We start from the raw sequence: 24,749 nt of genomic DNA, 5'->3' as shown, positions 1-24,749 counted from the left end.
GGGATTTCTGGGACTTCAACTTCAGGATTTTAAACACTAATATCCCAAGATCTCCTGGATGTATAAAACTCGGGCAATGCCTTCTTCCACTTTACTTACAGGAGTCTGGTAAGAACTCATGCCTTCTTCTACAGAAATATTCCAGTCAATGGCATCAGTTGCAAGATCCCCTGTCATAAGAGAAGCTGCATTACCTTTGAAAGATCTATTACAGAATAAAGGTCCTCAGGGAGACCAAGAATTTCATTGGTATTTCAGGAATTTCATTGGTATATATGATAAAATATTTAAGTTACATTTATCAAATTTAAGAACTGGCTTAAATCCTACTAATAGAAACAAAAACTCCATAGAGAATAGGCTTGAAGATCAAAGTCCTATGTCAATACCTAATTTTTGTTCGGTCCACCACTTGTACCCAATTCACCCCAAATTCTTAATCAAACCCTTCGGATCCCTCCAAAACACCCCAAAACCCAAAATTTACCCCGAAATCCCTCAAATCCACCGTTAAACCTACTCGATACCTATTCGATGGCCCCAATCGATCCTTACTTGCACCTCAACCATTAGATCAGACACAACCATCAGACCTAAAACCTCCCAAAGCACCTAGCCATAAAATTTTAGCTCAAGATTCCTCCATTTACCCTTCCATCAAACTAATGTTCTGTTTTGACAACTCTTGTTAGACTAATCACTCGGAACCTAGATTCCCTTGATCTTGACACATCTGAACCTATCAAACTACACCATTGAACTCCGGATACATCAAAACACCTATCCATCAAGTTTCAACCCCAAATTCCCCCATTTTCCCTTTCGTCAAACCAAGATTTTGTTTTAGAACATTCCATTGACCCAAATTCCTATGATCTTGACCCTCCAAGACTAATCAAACATCACCATCAGATCCCAAACACCTCCAAATACTCATTGTGAAATTTCATCCAAAACTACATTTGTTTTCCCCTCAATCACATAAAGATTCTATTTCGATGCCTAAGATTTACCAAATCAAACCCTTTCCAAATCTAACCAATAAGGGCCCATTTGGGCCAATATAAGCCCATCAATCAACTCGAAATGTCTGAAAACCCTACCCTATGAAATTGTATCCAAAAATACTTTCATTTACGCTTCCATCTAAAACGATTCCGTTTCGTCCAATCACATTAGCCCACACACAAAACCCTTCTCGGCGGTCAAACCCATCTCAACCTTTCATTTTTTTTAACCCGAAACCAGCCACCATTGGACCAAAACCTCGGTTCAACCCCTTTTACACGGCTTAACCCAGTTTGTCTAAAATGACCAAAATATCCTACATTTTCCCTGAAATTACAAAATTGCCCCTGCCTCCCATATAAATTTCCCCGGTTCACTCACTTCGTTTTTTCTTTTTGGGTACTCTTTGTCTCCTCCATCATCACCGAGCGAATAGACTGTTCATCTCCTCTTTCGTTCGAACAGAGGTGAACCAGAAGCGGCGGCGACCATTAAAACCTCTGACTCTCTTGGTCTTCGGAGGTGCTCTTCTCCTTCATCCCGACTGTGAACCAGAGACAACGATTTGGATTTGGATCAGTCTCCCTCTTACTCCCATCGAGCTAGAGTGTCATTCAGCGACGGTTTGTCGTCTCCTAGTTAAAGAGAACAGGGGAGCTGTATTAGAGACGACATTTGCTCCATAATCAACCCCTACCTGCAATTCCCAGAGGAGTTCCCCATCGTTAAGATTGTCATCTACGTCGAATTCAAGTCCAACTTCGAATAGAAAAGACCCAAACGTCCCTCCCTCACAGCTATCATCGTAAAGTCGGTTGCAAGCTCTTGCAATCACTACCGGAGAAACACTCCAAAGCGAGATAAGATACACAAACCCCTTGTTGCAGCAACGAACCCAGTCCAAAACCGAATCAGGTAAGCTTCATTTTTCTTCCCTTGCTTCTCGTTTTATTTTCTCTTTGTTTTTATTAATCATCGCTTCTTCCTCTGTGTTAATAGTCTTATAGTTTGATTATAGTGTGATCGGGATTTGAGGGGAGGGGAGAGATCCAACGGAACTGGTGAAACCAGTTCCTGTAGGTTCTCAGTCCCAACCCAATACCGTCGTTTATTTTTCGGTATTGTTATTCACATATGGACTCATTTTGAGAAGAAGACACATCCCAATTGTTGGGAGATCAGATTTGAGCGTCTCTATGTTTTCTATGCTATCCTCCTCTCTGATGGTTATAGTAGCTCTCATTTTTTTTTTGTGTGTGTGTGTTTTTTTTTTTTTATATTTCTTTCACTCTTCTGTGATGAATTGATTCTGATCGGATAAAAGGTTGCTGCAATCTCAATGTTAATGCTTTACATCTTTTGATTTAATTGTCTGATTGATTTTCTGCCGTGCTTTGATATGCTTTAAGATTAGTGATTATCATGCTTACTTTGTTTCATTGTCCGTGGTTTCACTATATGTGGTTGTTTAGAATGAATGTGTAGTTGTGATTCCTCCCACTCCCACGAATGCGTCTTTTTGGTTGGAATAGTGGTCTGATTTATTTCAGTCAAATTGTCGATATTGGACCTCCGATTACAGGAGCAATTGGACCATAAAAAAAATACTAACAATAAGATACACACACACACACACACACATATATATATATATATATATATATATATATATATATAATAAGATACACACACACATATATATATATGGAGGAATTCTCCTGTTATACTTATTTGTTTTGCTTTATTATGCTATTAGTGAATTAAATAATCCTTTATTATGTGTTTGTTTGTTTGGGATGCCATGTGGGCCCCACCTATTGGACCCGGGAGAGGGGTGCTTAACCCCTTCCCTCTCCCATCCGAGACCTACCCAGACTAGTTTAGCCGTGCCTTGGGCTGCTGGAGTCACTAATAAACCAAAACACTTTCCGATGTAAATCCCGGAGGTCCCATCACCTCCATTCCCATAACTGATGGATGGCGACTCCAAATCCAGCCCCAAGTGACCCGTTTTCCCTACGCTCACACCCTATGAACGCATTGCAGATTTGCAATTCCTATTTATCTTGCTTGGACCTCAACCATTTTCAGTAGTTCATCATGTTAACAATATGCCCAGTAAAGTGAAATCATAGCCAGAGGTGGGTCCATATGTTATCTGACATTACCCTAACCAATAAAGTTAAATAAATCCTTGTAGAATTCAATTCTATTTTTACTTTGATATTAATAGAAATTTCAGATCCATGAAGCATTTTATGAACCTACCCAAACCCATTCATTTAGGATATATTTCAACTCATGGACTTAGCAATATATATGGATTTGGATCAATATATGTGGGTGGGGGATGGGGGGTATTAGTACTACTTGGTAACTATTGATGTATGACTGAGTATTCATTTAATATATTCATCTTTAGAGGATGACTCCATGCTGATGTGTTCTATAGCTCAGACTCTTCTTGGAGTTCATGTTATCTAACATAACCCTTCTCTTAGTTAGGAGTATGTACTATGTTGTTTGTCAAGATTGTAAGATGTATTTGACTATGTTCACTCCACCCACTCAAATTCTATAGAAATATATGGCCACCCAAGCAAATACAATGCAAGAGGAAATAGCAAATGAATCTGCAACATGGTGTGAAGCCGAGGGAAGGACATTCATAGAGCTGATGGTTGAACAAGTAAAAGAACACAATAAGCCAACATCAACTTTTAATACGGAAGGTTGGAAAAATATTGTGGAGAAATTCAACCAGAGGCACCACAAGTCATATGGTCAAGATCAATTCAAGAATAAATTTCACCATCTAAAGAAAAAGTTCAATGATTATCAAAAAGTTTGCAACCATACGGGCGTCACCATAGATCCAATCACAAAGAAATCAAGTGCTAGTGAGAGTGTATGGGACTACCTTATTTTGGTAAGAATATTATGAACATATATATAGATTATTGTTTTTATAGATTTTAAATTATTAGTATGCTAACACCAAATATACTTCATGTAGAAGTATAAGTGTGCTAAACAAATAACGAAAAAGGGTTGTTCGTACTACGAGGAGTTGGAGATCATTTATTCTGGGACTAGTACAACCGGTTTCACATCTATGGGCAATGTGGAGACCCCTTCAGATGGAGAAAATGGTCAAATCCCGCTGACACAATAGTTAACTGGTAACAACTCCCCCAATGACATATAGACACCTTATGCCTCCACTCTAGACACCCCAAGAGTTGACATTGACATAAAGATTCAGCCACCTATAAACAAGTTAACAAGAAGGGGTTCCCTACCATCATCTCTTAAGAAAGGGAAGAGAGATAGGCAAGGAGGTGATCTTATGCCTGCTATGGAGATATGGTCTGAGATGTCCAAACGTAGGATGGACATGATTGAGTTTCAAATGGAGACGTAGATTAGAAATGATAAAGAAATGGAAGAACGGAGTAAGGAGAACCCAGTCTCTGAATGTACGAAAGTTGTGAATGAATTATGTAGGATGGACATGATTGAATTTCAAATGGAGAGGCAGATTAGAAAGGGTAGAGGAATGGAAGAACGGAGTAAGGAGAACCCAGTCTCTGAATGTACGGAAGTTGTGAATGAATTCTTGATGATGAGAGTCATTAATGTTAGGTAAGTCTTGAAGGCAGTTCAAGCCTTTAAGGATGAGTATTGGAGGCATGCATTCTTGACATTTACTACAAAATGCCAAATTGAGTGGTTGAAGAGCCTATAGACATAGAGTTATTAGCTTGTTTGTTTGTTTTTTGGGTATGTGATGTGGCATTTTGAAAATTTGAACATTAGGATGGATTGCAGGGTTATACTATTTTTTTTTTTTTGCTAAACACTATCTTTTTTTTTTTTGTTATGATTAGTTAAAGTATTATAATGAACGTGATTTTCAATTTGGTGATGAACTTTTAAGAATATGGATTATAATTTTGTAATGAATCTAGGTAGGGAATATAGTGAATTTTGGTGTGCAATTTATCATTTTATATTTGTATATACTAAATATTGGTGCTTAAATGTTATGTCTCGTTGACAGGAATTCAATGGATAGCTCAAGTGTAGTAGATACACTTTTATTTGGTGAATGGGATGAAGCATTTTCCCTCATTCATACTGGTCTTCTTGCGTCACAGAAGAAACCATCTTGGCAGTCCTCAATATGTCATGTTCTTAGTGCCGTGTTTTGATGCTCACAGTTCTGAAGAAATTGAGCTTCTTCTGGAATCTGTAAAATCTCCTAGAAAAAAAAAAGTATCCCTTTTCATAACAGGATATGAACAAGTTTTGTGTCACTTGCAGTAGATTTCCTGTAAAAATTTTGTTTTTCTCAAGAAAATTTTGTTCCCATGAAACCCCAAGAGAAATTTCCGACCCCAAGAAACGAATTTGTAAGATTATGATGTCTTGCCCCAAGGTAGGGCTTGAAACAGCACTCGATGAAACTGGGATTAGAGCTTCACCAGATTTAATAGATGATATACTTCAGAGATTCGAGAATGCTGGTATGCAAGCTTATCGGTTCTTTGAATGGGCAGGTAAGCAACGGAATTATACGCACAGTGTAAGAGCTTACCACATCATGATTGGTTCTCTGGCCAAGGTAAGACAGTATCAGATTATGTGGGATCTTGTTAATAACATGAGAAGCAAAGGAATTCTAAATGTTGAGACGTTCTGTGTGATTATCAGAAAGTATGCTCGAGCGCAGAAGGTGGATGAAGCGGTTTACACTTTCAATGTCATGGATAAGTATGGTGTTCTCCCAAATTTGGCAGCATTCAATAGTCTACTAAGTGCGTTTTGCAAATCCAAAAACGTGAGGAAGGCTCAGGAGATTTTTGATTGTATGAAGGACCGGTTTGTACCGGACTCAAAGACTTACAGTATACTTCTGGAGGGGTGGGGAAAGGACCCCAATCTACCTAAGGCAAGGGAGATTTTTGCTGAAATGGTTGACAGAGGTTGTGACCCTGATATTGTGACCTATGGGATAATGGTGGACGTTCTTTGCAAGGCGGGGAAGGTTGATGAAGCGATTGGAATTGTCAGAGACATGGATGCTAGGGGTTGTAGGCCGACTTCTTTCATTTACAGTGTATTGGTTCATACTTACGGGATTGAGAACCGAATTGGAGATGCAATTGACACGTTTTTGGAGATGGAGAGGAATGGGGTTATGGTTGATGTTGTTGTGTATAATGCTCTAATTGGTGCTTTTTGCAAAGTACAGAGGTTTAGGAATGTTTTTAGGGTTCTTGATGACATGGACCATAAGGGGGTATTGCCCAATGCAAGAACCTATAATATTATTTTGACAAGCTTGATAGACCGTGGAGAGAATGATGAGGCATTTAAGGTCTTCCTCAGGATGATCAAAGTGTGTGATCCTGATGTTGACACGTATACAATGATGATAAAAATGTTCTGTGAGAGTGGTAAGTTGGAGATGGCTCTGAAAGTGTGGAAGTACATGAAAATGAAGCACTTTGTTCCTAGCATGCATACATTTTCTGTTCTCATCAATGGGTTGTGTGAGAAAGGTGAAGTGTCCAAGGCTTGTATATTCTTTGAACAGATGATAGAGAAGGGGATCCGGCCATCAGGCTCAACATTCGGGAGGTTGCGTCAATTACTTATTAAGGAAGGGAGAGAAGATGTACTTGAATTTCTCAATGAGAAAATTAACCTTCTTGTTAAAGAGCCTTTATGTGATTGAGAAGTTGTGGCCAGGGAGTTCAATACATAAGTCATAAATTGTATGGGTTTGATGTATTGAGGCATTTTAAGTTAATTACTTGACTACTGCAAGAACATACGAAGCTTTTACTGGTCAGTTTTTTTCTATTGATTCATGATATTTTATTTTGAATTTCTATTTTTTGGTTTAATTAAATTGTTTATCTTTGTCATTTCTGATTTCTTGGCTTCAAATTCTAGTGTAGCAAATTATACTATTTATTTTTCTTTTGATAATTAAATTATACTATTTGTTTTCATGCCCACATTCCTTTTAAGGGTATCTTAAATCAATTCATTAAATAGGGAAAACCCAAAGGCTGCGTTTGGTTGGAGTGCAAATGCTGAACTGTTACAAATTTGTAATCCGGTTCAGATTTGCATCCGTTTGGTTAGACTTCAAAAAAGCATTGATTTTTTACGCAAAATTGTATATAGGCTTGGGTTTTTATCGAAAACAGGAGAAAATATTGTTTTCTCAAAATGAAAGAAAATTTTGCTCCTCTTGACCAACGAAGTAAATAGGTATTGTGGTTGCATCTATTTTGAGGGTTTTTCTCCAAAAACTTCGAAGAGAAGACAGAGGAGAACGACAAATAGAGAGAGAGAGAGAGAGAGAGAGAGAGAGAGAGAGAGAGAGAGAGAAGGAATGATTCTAGACTTTGAGCAGGAAAGGTAGCTCTTTTGATCTACCTCTTCAATCTCACTGAACTTGGAATTGAAGATATCCCCTAGAATTGAAGAGAGGAGAATGTTTTTTCTTTTTTTTTTTTATCAATAACTATGGATTGAATTAATTTTAAAAATATGAGAAAATTACAGGGCAAGGGGGCTAAACAATCTTAGCTCCTAAGAACAACCATTAAACATCAAAAGAATAAAAATTACAAGATAGCCCAAAAAATAAAATGTCTGTTCACCCCTTGTCTAGCTAGACCATCTGCCAAAGAGTTCACACTTCTTTTTACCCATTTGTATTGGATTTCCATGTCCTTAGTCAGCCACTTGAATTTACTCTTTTCATTATTGTAATTCCAAAGTCTAAGACTATCTTCTTTCAGCCAGTGTACCACCACTTCAAAATCTCCTTCTATGATCAGCTTGTTAATATGCATATCCTTGATTCTTTGTACCCCTTCAAGAGCTGCAAGAATCTTAGCTCTCAAAGAATCTCCCACTCCAAGTGGTCTAGAATACATAGCTAACAGATTCCCTTGTTCATCTCTTATTACTCCTATTCCGGATGACCCTGGATTGCCCAAGCTGCTGCCATCAAAGTTCAGTTTAACAAAGTCATGGGGTGGGGGGATCCAACAAACATTTGAGGCCTTCCTCATTGGAACAAGTTCTGCTATCTCCTTCCACTTTCTTTGCAGCTCATCAACTGAGAATTTTGCGAATGGAGCCAAGGTTTTCAGCCAGTAAATAACCCTAATGTGGATGACCTCCAGCATTGCTTCCAAACTTCTCTCCTTATCTGTAAATATTTGTGAATTTCTCTCCTCCCAAATGGTCCAACAGACCGCAGCTCTCATACACCTCCACATAAACTTGGCCCTTTTTGTTGGCCGAAACGGCATAAATGTGAATGGGCCTTGCACATTCGAAGGGGGGGTCCACCTGCACCCAAACAAAGAAGTACACCACTCCCAAATGATGTTAGTGAACTGACAGGAGATTAGTAAGTGATATCCAGACTCACCATCAGCTTTACAGAGGACACATTGGTGAGGACAAAAACAACTATTGGGTCTTTTTACTTGAAGTAAATCTGCTGTGTTAACTCTTTCCAGAAAGGCTTTCCAACAGAAACTCCCAACCTTAGGAGGTATAGGATGACACCACACCTCTTTAATAAGGAAAGACAAGCCAAAAGAAGAAGAATGTGTGAGAGCACTAAGAAAGAGGCACAAGTAAAAGAACCAGAGGGGGTGAGAGTCCAAATTCTACTATCTGCCTTTGTTGGCTCTAGGAACACCCCTTCAAGAATGGATAATAGTGATGAGATACCATCAAGCTCAGTGTCCCTGATATCTCTTTGCAGGCCCAAGTTCCAGCTGACCCCAGAAATAGAGTTAGAAGGAACAATGAATGAAGACATTGGTTCATTTTTATAAATGGAAAGGCCAAAAAGGCTTGGGAATTGGTCTTTTAAGGTGGAGTCCCCAATCCAAACATGTTCCCAAAAAGTAATGAGATTGCCTGAGTGCAAGTCATACTTGATCCATGGAAAAAACAAAGGTAGAATAGCTTGAATAGCTTTCCAAGGAGATGCTCTTGTACTCCTTGCCAGAATCCCAGTGTCCCATCCATTTGCTACAACCCCATGAATACTTTCCACTATCTTCACCCAAAGTTTGCCCTTCTCCAATGAGAACCTCCAAAGCCATTTCCCTAGAAGAGCCAAGTTCCTATTCCTTATGTTCCCGATACCCAAACCTCCCTCCCTTTTACTCCTACAAACCATCTCCCACCCCACCCTATGGTCCTCCTCCCCCGACTCTTAGAGAAAGTCTCTCATTAGTTTTTCTAATCTACTAGCCACCTTTTCAGAATCTTGAAGATTAGCAAAAAGTAAGCAAGAAGGTTAGCTAAAGTAGACCTGATTAGAGTGGTTATCCCTCCAAGAGACAAATAATTTTTCTTCCAAGTTGCTAATTTCTTTTCAAACCTCTCCATAACCGGAACCCAAAACTCACCTTTCTGAGGGTTATCACCCAATGGCAAACCGAGGTAATTAAGGGGCCAATTTGCTATTGCACATTCTAAGATATCTACAGCCTCAAAGATCTCCCCCTCGCCCATATTTACCCTAACTATACAACTCTTCTCAAAATTCACCTTAAGGTTTGACATTTGCTCAAGAAGTCGTGTAGTGAGCTTCAAATTTCTAATCTTGTTAGGGTCCCCTGCTTCACAAAAGAGTATGGTGTCATCTGCAAATTGCATATGTGTGAGTGGCACAAGCTCCCTCCCAACTCTCCAACCTCTGATTAAGCCCCTGGAATCTGCTCTATAAATTAGTCTCCCCAGAACTTCAGCTACCAAGTGTGTGAGGAGAATGTTTTTTCTTCTTTTTCTTTTTTTTTTTTGTTTAATTTCACTTAAACTACTTTTATTTGAATGGACTTTCAATTGACTAGGGAACTAAGCCAACAAATTTAACCTTCCCAAAATTTCTGTAGGTCAACATGCCCACTATCCTTCTCTCTGTGATTACCTACCTCACAACCAGCCCCAACAAATGTATCACTCAACAAGGGAGATTAAATTCAAACCTAAAAATGTACCTCACAACCAGCTCCAACAAAATTTCTATATACAAGCATTGAGAAAAGATGAACCATACTTGAGGATTATGCATTGTTATGTACTTCATTCTAGTTTGATGTTTTCTATTAAAAATTGATAACACATGAGGCTTAAGCCACGTGCTTTGAGGATTATGCCTTTTTTATAGGAAACAATAACTTTTACTAATCTAAATTAATACACTGTGTACACAGGTTCAGATCCCAAAGTTAAGGAAGGCCGATCCCCCAAATAACTGCTATTACAATTCAGACAAAAGAGTTCTCTGATGCTTATCCCTTGTTTGTCTAGTGCATCAGCTAAACCACTAGCTGACATCTTAACCTATCTAAAGCCTGCTCCGATCTCTTTTGAAGGCTTCTGATCTCCCTCATGGCCTGCCTGTGAGTTCAAACTCCCAGACTGGCTGAACTTAACCACCCTGTCACTAATTTCAAGTCCCCTTCCACTTCAACCTGTTGGAAGCCCAGTTGTTTTGTCAATCTCAAACCATGAAGGAGGGCCCGAATTTCAGCCCTCAATGAATCTCCCTCTCCTGTCCTAAAGGCCCTGATATATAGCACGCCAACCCTTCCTTCTCCATCTCTTATTGCTCCACATATGCCAGAAGGCCTTGGGTTACCAAATGAACTTCTATCAAAGTACAACTTATCATCATGATTCATGTATCATAAGGTCCTGACACGATGTTCCATGTCTCCACATTTTTAAATATTGAAGGATCCCTCCATAAGCACATTCTTTTATCATCACCTATTTTGTATTTGATAGCTTTAAGAAATGGTGTTGGTCTCTTCAATATCTTTCTCAATTTCTTATTGCTTTATCCATTTTAGGATTTGAATTACACATGATATTCTCTTCCTTTTCAATTTATGCAAGTCTTTTAGATTATCAACAAGATAAATTATGGAAGCGTTTCCACCCATCCCAAGACCCCAGATGGCTAGGACCAACATTGGGTAATGGCCTTTTAGTAAATTAGTGGAAGTTATAAGAGATTTTTGAGTTTCTTAAAAGTTGAAGCTAAATCAAAACTTTTTGGTGGTTTTACCAAGGCAAGCTCCTATGAGAAAGCACTCTATGAATGCTTATTAATGCGATTTGGAGTCCAAGATGAACAACTAGATGGACACCATGGCTGGTTAGGAGCTGAAAACAGAAACTACTTGACTTGTATTATGGTCTTTATGTGGGGTATGAGAGCTAAACGAATTCAAACTGATAAACAATATTAGTTATGTAACAGATGAAGATACATGCACCTGGTCATCATGGATAAACCTATCAATCAATCAAGTAATTAAAATATAAAATTAAGCGATCTGAATTAATGGTAAAATCAGGTTCTTAAGTTTGATGCATGGGAACAAACCAGAACAGTGCATGGCTCGATATGTCTCTGTAATGGCACTTGTTTAAATTGTGCATCTTCCATCTCATTATTTGCTTTCCCACAGAGAGACACACCTTCCTTTCTTCCATATCACATTATTTTGCATTACTTGGTCCCGGCCGCAAATGGGTTTGCCCAATATAATTTCTTTCTGTACTATATATTATTAGTGTATTAATAACTGCCACTGAGTACTTTGGAATTGCATGGATGAGATTGTAGCACTAGTTTGTGACTTCGTTCAAGATGGCACGCACTTGTTTAGTCTCTTGATTACAGATTGTATAACATAACAGACCCCATCAGCGCAAATTCGTATCAACAATTTGGACTATTTCTGCATGTGTAGATTGCATTTGACTTTGAGATTGTATACAACCCATGTTCTTTTTATCTAGTTATTGAGAGTTTCACTCTTCAATTATTTAATTGCAGAAGTTGTGTTGCACCCTAGCTACCAGCAGCCACGATCAAAGTCTTGCTTTCAGATATTTACAAGCTAGATGATAGATAGTATTGTAACTTATATACCTTGAAAACTGAAGAATGAGCACCCAATCCATGACCCTCTTGTGAACACCTCAAATTCTGGAAGAATGAGAACCCAATCCATGATCCTTTTCCTGCTAAGTAGAATGATATGGGTCATTCAATGGGGTTCTTCTCCTGTCTCTTCTCATAAGAAGGCCCAAATTGGAAGGGAAAATTAGAAAAACATTTTTTTGTTTCATATTTTTTTTATGATCGGTAACTAATAAAAGGAGAGATTAAAATGATGTTTGTATTAGACATTTATCATTAATTTGTTGAATGTTGAGCTGAAGGCGCCTGAAGACAGTACTAAATTAGTTCATCATCTGTCAAATATGGAAAAGAGCAACCTTCCGTGTTGCATCTGAACTAGGAAGTGATTGCCTTGGAGCATATGTGATTTCCATGGCCTCTAATGTATGTGTAAACCATTGGTGTTAAATTTTTGGTTGTGGCTGGGAGAAAACTGATAGCTACATGTAACAAGGATTTCTTCAATAAGTCGCTCAGTTCAGCCAGTTCAGCTCTGCTCAGTTTTTATTTTTTATAACTTATTAATGAATCTGTTATTTTTTTATATTTGTTTAATGGCAGGAGTAGTTGAAAAACCATTGGATGGCAAGACATAGTTGTATTTGCATTGATGAAAATGCCAAACATCCACAAAAATTGTATTCTTATTTGCATCTTTGAAAACAAATATGCTGAGTGCAAAGTGGGTGTGTAAATCTTGAATCACTTTACATTCACATGAACCAAACATTTTTTATTTGCACTCTACAAATTTGTATTCATACTCCTTCCAAAGAGAGCCAAAAGACAGACTTAAGTCATGTATGTACCAGTAGAATTACAAACTAGGCTATTCATAATCTTATTTGTGAATGTTATACTCATTAAATACAGTGAATCCCTTATGCCTTTGGTATTTTGCAGGGTTTCTTCTCTTTGCTTGGTTCCAGGTGGTTACAGCCAAGTAGCCAACTGGTGTAGAGAGCCTTTTTCAGACCTTTCTTCTTCCTAAAAAGCAAAGAGGTAGGGTCATGTGGAGATGTGGAGATGTGTCAATGGAACTTTGTGGTTAGTGCGAGAAGAGTAACTTATTGGGTACAAAACAAACCAAGGAGGAGTTTATAAGCTTCATCAGAGGGCGGCTGTCTTCTGCATAGGGTTGTTCAGCAAAAACCAAAAAACCGAATCAAACTGGGGAAACCAAACCAAAAAACTGGTTTGCAAAAAACGGTGGTACCAGTTTGGTTTTGGATAACCTAGGAGAAAAACTGGCAGTTAACTGAACCGACCAGTATATATTATTTATATAATATGTACACTTGTAGTATAAATATTGTTGCTAGATTGTGACAACAAATTCTCTTCAGCAACAGGACCGTCAACACTCACCTTGTCTTCTTGTTGTTCCTTCCTCAATTGGGAACCCGAAGCTTTAGCTTGCATCGTTGACCCCTTAAGATCAGATCCAGCAGGCCCAATGCCTTTCTTACCTTTTCTCCTATAGACCCATTTATAGTTCTTTGTTGGGCCTGTTCCAACCAAACCAAGCTTCAATCTAGAAAAGATTTTCGTCACATGCACGACATTATGATTTCTTAAACTATGCAGCTTTTTGACAGTTACCTCAAAAGGTGCCTCCTCCTTGATGTTGCTTCTTCGACCCAGATCTACACCCAGCCTCCCAATCATAGTTGTCAAGGCGATGCCTAGGCGATAAGGCGCCCTTTGAAGCTTGCCTCACCTAATCATGAAGCAGTTTTCTACTTCCTATTATAAAATGTTTTTTTATTCATTCTATTTTGAGATTATAATTATAAAATATACATTATTAAATTAAAATAATTATCTTATGTGTTTATATACTAATTCCTTTTTATTATTTTCTTATTTATTAGGGCTTAATCAACACAAACATTGTTGAATGTTGTATTGAACCCTCAAAGACTAAAAAACCTGAACCAATAAGGAAAAACTTAAAATTTTATCTAGTTAGCACATTTTCCTCTTCCATATATTCTTCTTCTTCTTCTACTACTACTACTACTACCACCAATACTTTTTATTTTCTTCTTTTCCTATAATAAAAATAAGGGTTCAGCCCCTATAATTTTTTACTTTTATTTTCCTTCTTCCTTCTCATGAATATGTTGATTTTTTATACTTCAATATGAAATTTATACTTTTCTTATGAAAATCATGAATAATTATTAAAGAAATATGGTTATGGTTCCTAGGGAACTACCCTGGGATCTATGTTTTTTAACATAAAAAAATTCATCGCCTAGGCGACAGGGCACCCCCCAGTCAATTAGTCTCGCCTTGCTCCCAACCTTCATTTCTTTAAAGCAAAAATTGTCTTTCAAATGACTTTCCTCCTCACTGCCAACATTGCCGCCACAATCTGTAATCTCTTCTCCGGTCATGTCAGCCTCAGAACCAGCGTCCGAATTGGTGAGTCCATTCCCATCCTTCAAAAGCTCCTCCAACTTCCCAAACCCCTTAGGAACAAACTCCTCGGTACCCAAAGAAACTGGGGTTCTGATTTCATAACCAGAATCTTGAGAAATCGCATCTCCAATCCTAGACTCGGTAGGGAAGCGAATCGCTACAGGCACACTATCAGCCTGTGAGCAGCAGCCGACTCTCCTTGAAAGAGAAAGGATCATCAATGATACTAAACCCTGTTCCTCCGACCAAACTCTTCTTACCACATTTATCATACCTAACGAGCACCCAAACCCATCTCTCCTCCCTTTTCTTTTCAGCTTTCGACACGATAAACCTTCCAAACGTCCTGCACCATTTAAATCTTGATCTGTTGGGGCCTAAGACGTCTTGTCCTTTTTACCTTTCCTAAATCAACTAACCTTCTCGCTATCTAAGCAAAACTTTCTCTTCATTCACTAGTAGACCATCACCAGAATCTTCAACCACTGCCTCTCCTTTGATCTTCCAGCCAAAGGACACATCCTGTGGCACCATGTTCATAGTCCCCTCTTCATTCACTAGTAGACCATCACCAGAATCTTCAACCACTGCCTCTCCTTTGATCTTCCAGCCAAAGGGCACATCCTGTGGCACCATGTTCATAGTCCCCTCTTCAGAATTTTGGACTTCTTCAAACCTAATCAACTGTTTCTACATTCCTCCCACACCAGTCTTACTACTTCTAGGATGGTGATGAACTTTGGTCTTGTTGATTCATTTTTGGAAGCAAAGAAAGTAATGGAAGTCAAGAGTTCAAATGGCAACCTGCAGAGTGCAACACCAACCAGAAAAGAAGTGACTGTTTGACCAGTCAAACTATGTTTGTTCTGGCTGAAACTTGGTGGCATTTAAGTAAACTTGTAGTACTCCAATACTCTAGAATTTCAGTTCAAACCAACATGTGGGGTGCCCCAACTAAAGACTTAGTTTAGCTGATTTTTAGGTTCTGCAAGTTCTGGTCAAAGTCCTAGTCAACAAGTTGACTAATATTTATAGTAATTCTCGTCATTACTATTTATAGTAGAGGAGAACTTACTATCTTAGTATTTTCTAGTTTGAACTAAGGAGTTAAAATGCCCTAGTTTGAAAAGTATATACTTTTTGTTTGAAATTTGAATACAAGTGGGAGTTAGAGGCTTGAGTCCAAATAGGAGTTGGAAGATAGGAGTAGAGAACAATCTTTTCCATTCAATTGAATACAGAATTCTTTTTCCTGTTTCTTCCATATCTAGCAACTACAGTAAAACTTTTTTTTGATAAGTAACAGGATAAAATTATATTCAAAGCCCAATTGGGGATGACATTTGGGTCATCAGAATGTACTTAATCCCACATGTTTTTAATTAATGAATTAATCTTTATTGCTGACCCAAATGAATCTTCACAGAAATGTGAGGGATTCTGAGCTGGGTTTGGTGTCTTCTTTTCTTTAGCTGGTTTAGGGTTTTTCTTGACACTTTTAAACAATATACTAGGCTATGGATCCCTCATCCCTTTGGAGATTTCAACTGTTCTTCTTTCTTTAAAACCTTGTACTCTCCTATTCAACCTAGGGTACATTTCCCAGTCCAAGAAGTTTGGTATCGCCCTATTCCCCCTAAAGTGGGTGCTTTTTGTTGGAAGGTCTACCATGGTACAATTAACACCAATGATCTGATACGGAGGAAGAGGCCTGACTGTGCCTTTCACCTAATTGGTGTTGTTTGTGCGAGTCAAGTGGCGATGTAACTTTTCATATTTTGTCTCTTGTCCTATTGCTAGTTGTATTTGGGATTGATTCTTTTCTCTCTTTGGATGCAGGTGGTGTTAGACAGTATATGCCCTTAATTCCAACAGATTGATGTACTTTTGACATTTATTGTAAATGAATAATAGTACATAATTGATTCATGTTATATTTGGTGTGTTTCTGTGTGTTACCCTTAAACTGGACACTTATGAGACTCATGTTAGTTTAGAATCTTCATAGTCGTTGGATAGACATGGGGAAGTTTATCCTATCAAAGCAAGAGGAGGGGATTTGTAGAAAGGGTTGGTTAATTCACCCAGGTAAGAAAGAAAGCTGATCTTGAGAAGTTCAATGATAGAGGAAGAGGATGACGCTTAGGCAAGATGAGGGGTTTTTACTTGCGGTTCGCCAACACCACTATTGTCACCTCTGGATTTGAATTCCAATCATTTTTTCTTTAGTTTTAGAATTACTTTTTATTCTTTAATTTCTAGTTCATTTTTCCTTCATACAAATTTTACTTTTATTAGATTTAATTTGTACTTTATTTCTTTTCTACAGATCTGAACTTTGGCCAAGTAAGATGGAAGGACTAGCTCGAGAAGTTCGAGGGTCGAAGAAGAGATCCGAAGAATGCTACTTCTGATCGGATTCTCAAACATTTTTTTTACGTTTCTTTTATTTATTTATTTGTGTTATTTATTTATTTTTATGAACTTGTTATTCTCAATACTGTTCGAATTTGGTTTTAATGAATTCTATTTTATTAATTAATTAATTTTATATTTCTGCAACTCTCCTTTGTGTTCTCTCTCCCGGATCTAAGTACGTAATTATATTTCCCTTGCTTCTTTGTAGATACGACCCGTTCTCATCACTTTACTGCGTTAGTAGTTGTTTCAGAATCAAAATAAAATTATAAATGTTTAAACCGATGTTCCGAAGTGGTTAACAACGCGCTTCCGGCTACACCATGTTTTTTGCACCGTTGTCGTGGAAGCACGGAGAAAATTTTTTATTTGCTTTATTCGGATTTGTTTCATTATTATTTTATTTTCGTTTTATTACTTGATTTGTTATCTCAGTTTAATTCTTCTTTCTTTTTGATTCTGTAGGACGGATCAGCAAAAGGTGGGGTACCAGAGCGTTGCGGGACTACGGGACGGAAGAGAAGAGAAGAGAAATTAGATTGTGTTTTAGGTGTAGTCGTTCCATCTTATTTTTGATTTTTTTAACTCTTTTTTTTTTCAATTGAATAGTGATTTTCTAATTTTTAATTATTTCTTTTAGATCCGATTTTTTTTAGTATTATTTTGCTTCCATTTTGTTTCTAGATCTATTCTTCTTTCTTTATTTTAATTTCTTCTACCTCATAGGGCAAGGCTCTATGAGGTCAGGAATAATATAGAGCCCGAGGCAAAAATGGACTTGAATGCCATTTCTAGAAAGTTGGATAGGGTAGATATTCTAGCCCAGAAACCATCCTAACTTTTCTTGGAGGACACATCAACCCAATGTACAGTCCCATTAGCATCTGTCCAACTTCATGGCCCAACAGTTTCAAAGGCCAGTAGTACAAAACCAATTCCAGTAAGTGTACCCTAGGAGTCAACCAGCCCAACCATATCAGAGCTACCCACAACCCCCTCAATCTTGATCAGTAGATGATCAATTTATGCAGCTGCAGATCAACAACAGTCCATTGCTAGGTTAGAAAGCCAAATAGGACAGCTAGCCAAAGCTAATGCAACAAGGGCAGTGGGGCAACTATCGAGTCAACCAGTTGCAAACCCTAAGAATCAACCACAGGGTTTTTCTCAGCAAATTCAACCACCTCAAAATCCCCAATTCGAAAATGCTAAAGCTATAACAACTTTAAGGGGTGGGATAATTTTGGAAGACTCGTATGAGAAAGAAAGTAAAGAATAAGAAAAGGAGTCAGAAAAACCTAAGTTCGGGGGGGAGGGGGAGAAGAAGAAAGGGAAAACTTAGAAAAAGAGTAAACCAATATGTAGTCTCCTTTCCTACTACACTCACAGCCAGGCCATCACGAAAAAAGAAAGAGATTTGCAATTAGGAGATCATGGAACTTTTCAAACAAGTATACATTAACATCCCACTCATCGATGCGATTCAACATGTCCCAACTTATGCAAAGTTTCTGAAAGAACAATGCACCCAAAAGAGGGAGCCACGATCGGCCCCACAAAAAGTGATGCTCTCAGCAAATGTAAGTGCGGTCCTCCTAAATCAACTTCTTCGAAAAATGAAAGACCCGTGTGTTCCTTTCATTAGCTGTATAATTTTTGGAATCACTTTTGATAGGGCCCTATTGGATCTAGGGGCTAGTGTGAACTTGCTTCTGTCCATTATTTTTGAAAGGTTCATGATTGGCGAGTTGAAACCTATCCCAGTAATTTTACAACTCATTGATCGGTCGGTCAAGACTCCTTGAGGTGTCATCGAGGATGTCATTGTCAAGATAGAAAATCGTTAACCCTGTAGATTTTGTTGTCCTAGACATGACCCTAATCGAAAAACTGAACCACAACCCGATAATCTTAGGACAATCGTTTTTAGCAATGGCTAATGCAAATATCAACTATAAATCGGGGGAAATGGACATCTCATTTGGGGAGCAGAAGGTCCAATTTAATGTTTTTAATGCCTCTAAGTATCCAAACATAGGGGAAGACGAAGGCAGTGTGGACATAGTGGACAATCTTGTGAATGACCTATCTACCCCTTGGTTAGTCCAATCTGGTCCTGGTTGGTATGAAAACGAAAGTGAGTATGAGATTTTGGATGAGAGAGATGAATAGTTGTTTCTAACTGAAGACGTTAAACTTAACGTTGATTGGGAGGCAACCCAACGTAATTTTTTTTTCAGTTAATTTTAGGATTAGAGTTTTTTTTTCCTTGATTCAAGACTAGGTGGCATACCTTGAACCCCTCAAGAAAATCCTACTCGTTGTTCCCTTTGGCCCAAATCTTCTTTGCATCATTCTATTCATGACATTAGGGGCAATTGTTGGGGGTGAGGAAAGAGAGAGAAAATTTGAAAAAAAATTGTGAAGCTAAGCCTTTAAAGATGGAGAATTAAAATTTCATTGAAAATTTTAAAATTTTCCACTAAAAGAGATTCCTAAACAGAAAAAGTTAAAGAAACTAATAAAAGAATATTAAATTCTGTAGAAATTGGTATCAAGTGATAGGAGTCAAAATCGGTCTTGTTTGAATATTGTTTAAACCATTTGAAAGTTGAAAAGTACTCCCAAGCTTGCCCCTGTCAAGATAGGAAGAGAAAGATTGAGAAATTAGACAAAATTCTTCAAATCGTTAAGAGACAGTGGACTACCCTAAATAGTGTTGCAAAAAAAAAAAACAAACAAACAAACAAACAAACAAATAAAACAAAAAGGTGATAAAAGGTCAATGGATACTTAGACTTAGTAACCGGGTCTATTCACCTAAGCCAAGTGTCGAGATTCGCGTCAAACGGAAAAGGGAATGCAAAAGACACTTACCTAACACTTAGTAATTGGGTCTCTTCACCTAAGGCAAGTATTGGGATTCGCATAAAACAGTAAAATGTAACAATAAAAATAAGTTCATAGGTAGAAATCCGCTATCAGAAATAATATGAAGAATACCTATCTAATTTTAAAATCAATCTCATCAAAACAGTTTGCAAATGAAAGGGTAAATAAGATTTTTTAAGCCAAATTTTTGTAATATTTAAAACAATACAGTTTTACCCCTAAAGTCCAATACCAATCTATGTAGAGTTTGTGAATGTTGGAATCAGGATGCTTGATTAATTCTGTTAGAGATGACTTTGTAATGGAAAAGATCTATATACTCAGTGTAATTTTAAGGCTACATTGCTAAGGAATTAGTAATGGTTAAGTTGGGGGGTATGATAACCCTGCATTTTGAGGCCTTAAGGGCATCAATTCAGGGGTATTTTCAGTCTTAAAATAGTCAAGATGTGTCTCTTTCCCAGTTAAATGCAATGTTGTGGCCTCTAAAGGTCTCTATGCAGATTCTGGGGAAAACTGTGAAGTTTTCATGGATGAAATGCAGATTTTGGGAAGCTGGTGTAAAGTCCAACTGAGAGAGGGGGGGTTTTGTGAAAAACTGAAAGCAGGAGGGCGCCTCCTAGCTGCTAAACCCAATTTGGCGCCCCTCCTACTATATTAGCATGCTTCCCATGCCTTAGCAAACCCTAGGGCGCCTTTTAACCCATTCTTTTCACTCTTAATAAACCCTAGCCACCCCTAACTGCTAAATCCTCACCTTCCATCCCTTCTAATCTCCATCATCCATTCTAGGGCACTCTTTTTATCATTCTAACCCTAAGAGCCACTAACTTCTAATATTCACCATTCAGCCTTTAGCCATTAAATCCCAACCTTACATAATATTAGGTGTTTTTTCCTTTTCTTCTCAGTCTTAGGATCACCCTAGAACCATCCTAACCCTTCATTCTAAACCCTAGGACATCCATATTTTTGCTAAAGCTCAGGTGTCGTCCCCCTCTTTCTCTCTATTCCCAGTTGTGTCCACCATTCTCTATAAAAAGGACCCCAGGGGCCTTGTAGAAGGGGTTGGTCAATTCACCCAAGTAAGAAAGAATGTTGATCTTGAGAAGTTCAAGGGTAGAGGAAGAGAATGACGCCCAAGTAAGATGAGGGGTTCCTACTTGCAGTTCACCAACACCACTACTGCCACCTTTGGATTTGAATCCCAACCATTTTTTTCTTCAATTTTAGAATTACTTTCTGTTCTTTAATTTCCAATTCATTTTTCCTTCCTACAAATTTTACTTTTATTAGATTTAATTTGTACTTTATTTCTTTTCTACAGATCTGAAATTCGGTCAGGTAAGACAAAAGGCCTAGCTTGAGAAGTTCGATGATCGAAAGAAAGATCCGGAGACTGTTACCTCTTATCAGATTTGGTTTTAATGAATTATATTTTTTTAATTAATTATTTTTATATTTCTGCAACTCCGCTTTGTGTTCTTTCTCCCGGATCTAAGTACCTAATTATATTTCCCCTGCTTCCCTATGGATACGACCCGTTCTCATCATTTTACTGCGTTAGTAGTTGTTTGAGAATTGGAATAAAATTATAAATGTTTAAATTGGTGTTCCGAAATGATTAATGACACGCTTCCGGCTACACCAGAGCCAAATGAACCTCTAAATCAATTCTACAATCAAGAGAAATGTAGTTTGGACTGATGAATCTAATTTTGTGTTTTGTGAAATTTTTGTAATTTTTTTTATATTTTTTGAGTTATTCATGTAATTTTTTAAAGTTTCATTTAGTTGAGATTGGATTGGACCCAATCCGGTCCATTTGCATTTCAATTGGACCAATTTGGACTCGATTTGTATGGGTTTAGACCAAATTGGTCCAATCCATTTTTAAATGGACCCATGTTGAATCGGATCAGATTGGACCAAATCCAGTCCAATTGACACTCTGGGTCAAAGTGGGTTGGGTGAGGATATCCATTGGGTCAGTCAGGGTTGAAGGTTTTTGAAGTTTTTATAATTTGGTTCGTTCACCATCTTCTTTCGACTCAGTTATGCCTCCTTCCGCTCTTCCTATGTTTATTTTTTTTTTTTACGCAACTCTATCTGCAAGTGTTTAATCTCTGTCTATTTTTTTTCTTTTTTCCATGTGCATTTATTTTTCCATAGAAGGAAAAGAATAGCAGCATGATTTTCTTCACTTTTCCTTGGTTTAGACAGAAACAGAGAAGGATGAAACAGGATAGAAATGGGGAAATAAGAGAAGAAAGCATTGATGGTCTCATTACGAAGGCTTAAAATAAGAGAAGAAAGCATTGATGGTCTCATTACCAAGTCTTAAAAAGCCGTATTGGCTTGTATTGATACTCACCCACCCTTTTTTTTGGAAACTGGTTAAGAGGGATTGGTTTAAGGCTTGTCTAACCGATTAACTAAGTCACACCTTACGACCTCTGTAGGGAAGTATCATTAAGCCAATGATGCAATACGATACGATACACCTAATACATAACGTATCGTATCAAAATTTTGAACCTTAATTCAAACATATAAAACTCATTCATCTTAACATGAGATCAAACGAGATTTTCTTTGACTAAAATCACCACAGTATTGATGGGTCATGGCTTGGCACTCTCGAAAGACATGCACTATAAATGGATCTGGGTTTGTTGCAGTGTTGGTATTTTATATTGTCTGCAAGAAGCACGAAGAGATAGAGATGGAGATGGAGATGGAGAGAGAAGTCGAAACTCAAAATCTGCTGTATCTGTTTCGTGAGCAAGAGAAGCTGAAAGATCGAATTTTTCCAACAAAAAAAGGATTGATTTTTGTAATTTTTGCTATATGCAAAATGTAAATCATTCTACCAACACACAGTCTATATCGGTCCATATCCATATTAATTGATAGCAAGGTTTTAAAAAACGATCGAAAATCAGAACAGGTCATCAGTTTCTGGGTCAATGGTTCCACTGTTCGGTTTGAATAAACAGCCTGTTCCAACGAAAAAAAAAACTAAAACCGCTGAACAGGTCAACAGTTCAACTGTTTGAGTCAATGAATTGTTGACTAATTCAACAGTTTTTTTGTCAATGATTAGGTTTGGGGTAAAACGAAACCAATTACATAGATGGTTCCTGGGCCAAACAATCCAACCATCCAGGTCAATGGCGGTTCAAGAACTTTGATTGATACAATACCATACAGAATATACCAATGGGCACGTGTGAAATGGGTTGGCAGTTGGTACTAACTTCATCCTATACGAGATGTCAGACTATAGAAAGTAGAAATCAATACACCCTTTGCTGGGCGTATGGAATCAATTAGGGTTGTTTATAAGAAGGCCCAACCCGACCAAACCGACCAACCCGGACCGACCCAACCCGAGTCAGTCAGGTTTTCATAAGCACAGGTCGGTTTCGGGTTGTGCAAATTCCTAAACCGATGATTCGGGTCGATTTCAATTTTCACACAAGAAAACCGAAACCAACCCGAACCAAACCGACTTAGTTCAAACATGAAGTTCCAAAGCCCATTAGGCCACTTAGTTTTTGAATGGTTGCAAGAAACATTGGATTAGTGAATAGTGATTAATGAACAACTTTTGTGATTAACTTTTCATTTATATTTTATCATATGAGATGGTTGAATCATTCAATTTATGACTGTTTTTTAAATTAGCAAGATTTTATCACAGGGATGAACTTAGAACCAAAACCGACCCAACCCGACTCAAATCGATCAGGTCGGTTTTGCTTAACACTGGGTCGGTTTTAGTTTCTATGTTAGGTAACCCAACTAAGTCAGGTCGGTTGAAAAAATCATAGTAAATCGACCCAACCCGACCCGTGAACAACTTTAGAATCAATAATTCAAATCTTTTAAACATTTTATTACACGGATTAAGTGGTTTCATGCCTAAAAGTCAGGCATGGGCTTGTTGATGAGCTCTAATCGATCACCATGGCGGATTTAATCCATCACCAGCTGCAGGAAGCTCTGCTCATTTTCTCACTCGACTTCTACTGTCATCAAAGACCCCAACAGCGTTGTTTTCTTCACTGTTCAAAATATTGATAATTTTGGAGAAATTCTTATAAATCATACAAATACATCAATAATATAAAATCTAAGATAAATATGATATAAATACATAAGAAATACACATTTTAAAGTCTTTAATAGTTTATCTGAAGAGATACATCTACAGGAAATCTAGAACATGTAAATATCATACATACCAATAATACATCGAGCAATGAGCTTCCTATCTACTAAAAATTCATTACAAGAATTGTTAAATCAATGAATTTGACAGATCATTGGTAAAACCAGCTTATATTGAAAATCATTTAAAATATATAAAAATATTTTTTGTATTTTTCAGAAGTTTCAAATTTGAGGAAATCTATATATACATGTTTGGACCACCATTGTGATAAGAATATAAGATATGTCAATGATCCACACTGATGCCAAACAATAACTTTTAGTGATGGTTTTAAAACTGTCACTGACCCTTGTGACAGATCCAGTCCAATTTGAGTTCATTATAAATGGGCCAGGTCCAATCCAATTCAATGAATGTTTTGGACCAATTTGGACCGGTCCAATTCTCTGTTTTCATCAGATATTGATTAAATCCAACCCAATCCAAATAAATTTGTTTCGGTCCAATCTAATATATATTTTAGACCGAATAGGTCCAAATCCAATGTCTTATTGGTCCATCCAAATTGATTTCGGAGTGGAGTCAATCCAAAATCAGTCCATTAACACCCTAAATTCAAAAAAAAAAACATAATTGAATTGGTCAACAAACCACCTACCTGACGATTGAAACATTATCCTTTCACCTGAACAACGATTTCAGTCATTTTCATTTTAATTATTTTTAATTTTTAAAAAAAGTCACAAGCGGTACGTTTGGACTGAACAGTGGAACCGTTCAACCTGAACA

At 37.6% G+C, this 24,749-nt stretch overlaps 1 protein-coding gene across 1 annotated transcript; it reads left to right on the top strand.

Moving 5' to 3' along the window:
- Positions 1-1,388: 1,388 nt before the first annotated feature.
- APPR6 (Tetratricopeptide repeat (TPR)-like superfamily protein) lies at positions 1,389-13,379 on the top strand. Its single transcript, XM_088952898.1, has 3 exons — positions 1,389-1,923; positions 5,072-6,864; positions 12,947-13,379. Exon 2 carries the CDS (start codon positions 5,309-5,311, stop codon positions 6,749-6,751), a length of 1,443 nt encoding a protein of 480 aa, XP_088809024.1. The 5' UTR covers positions 1,389-1,923; positions 5,072-5,308; the 3' UTR covers positions 6,752-6,864; positions 12,947-13,379.
- The last annotated feature ends 11,370 nt before the right edge of the window (positions 13,380-24,749 follow it).

Source organism: Nelumbo lutea, chromosome 7, assembly GCF_056320005.1.
Source record: "Nelumbo lutea isolate HS-2025 chromosome 7, American lotus-T2T, whole genome shotgun sequence".
Classification (NCBI taxonomy): Eukaryota; Viridiplantae; Streptophyta; class Magnoliopsida; order Proteales; family Nelumbonaceae; genus Nelumbo; species Nelumbo lutea.
Note: the sequence above shows the minus strand (reverse complement) of the source record. Positions and strands in the feature narration are given on the sequence as shown.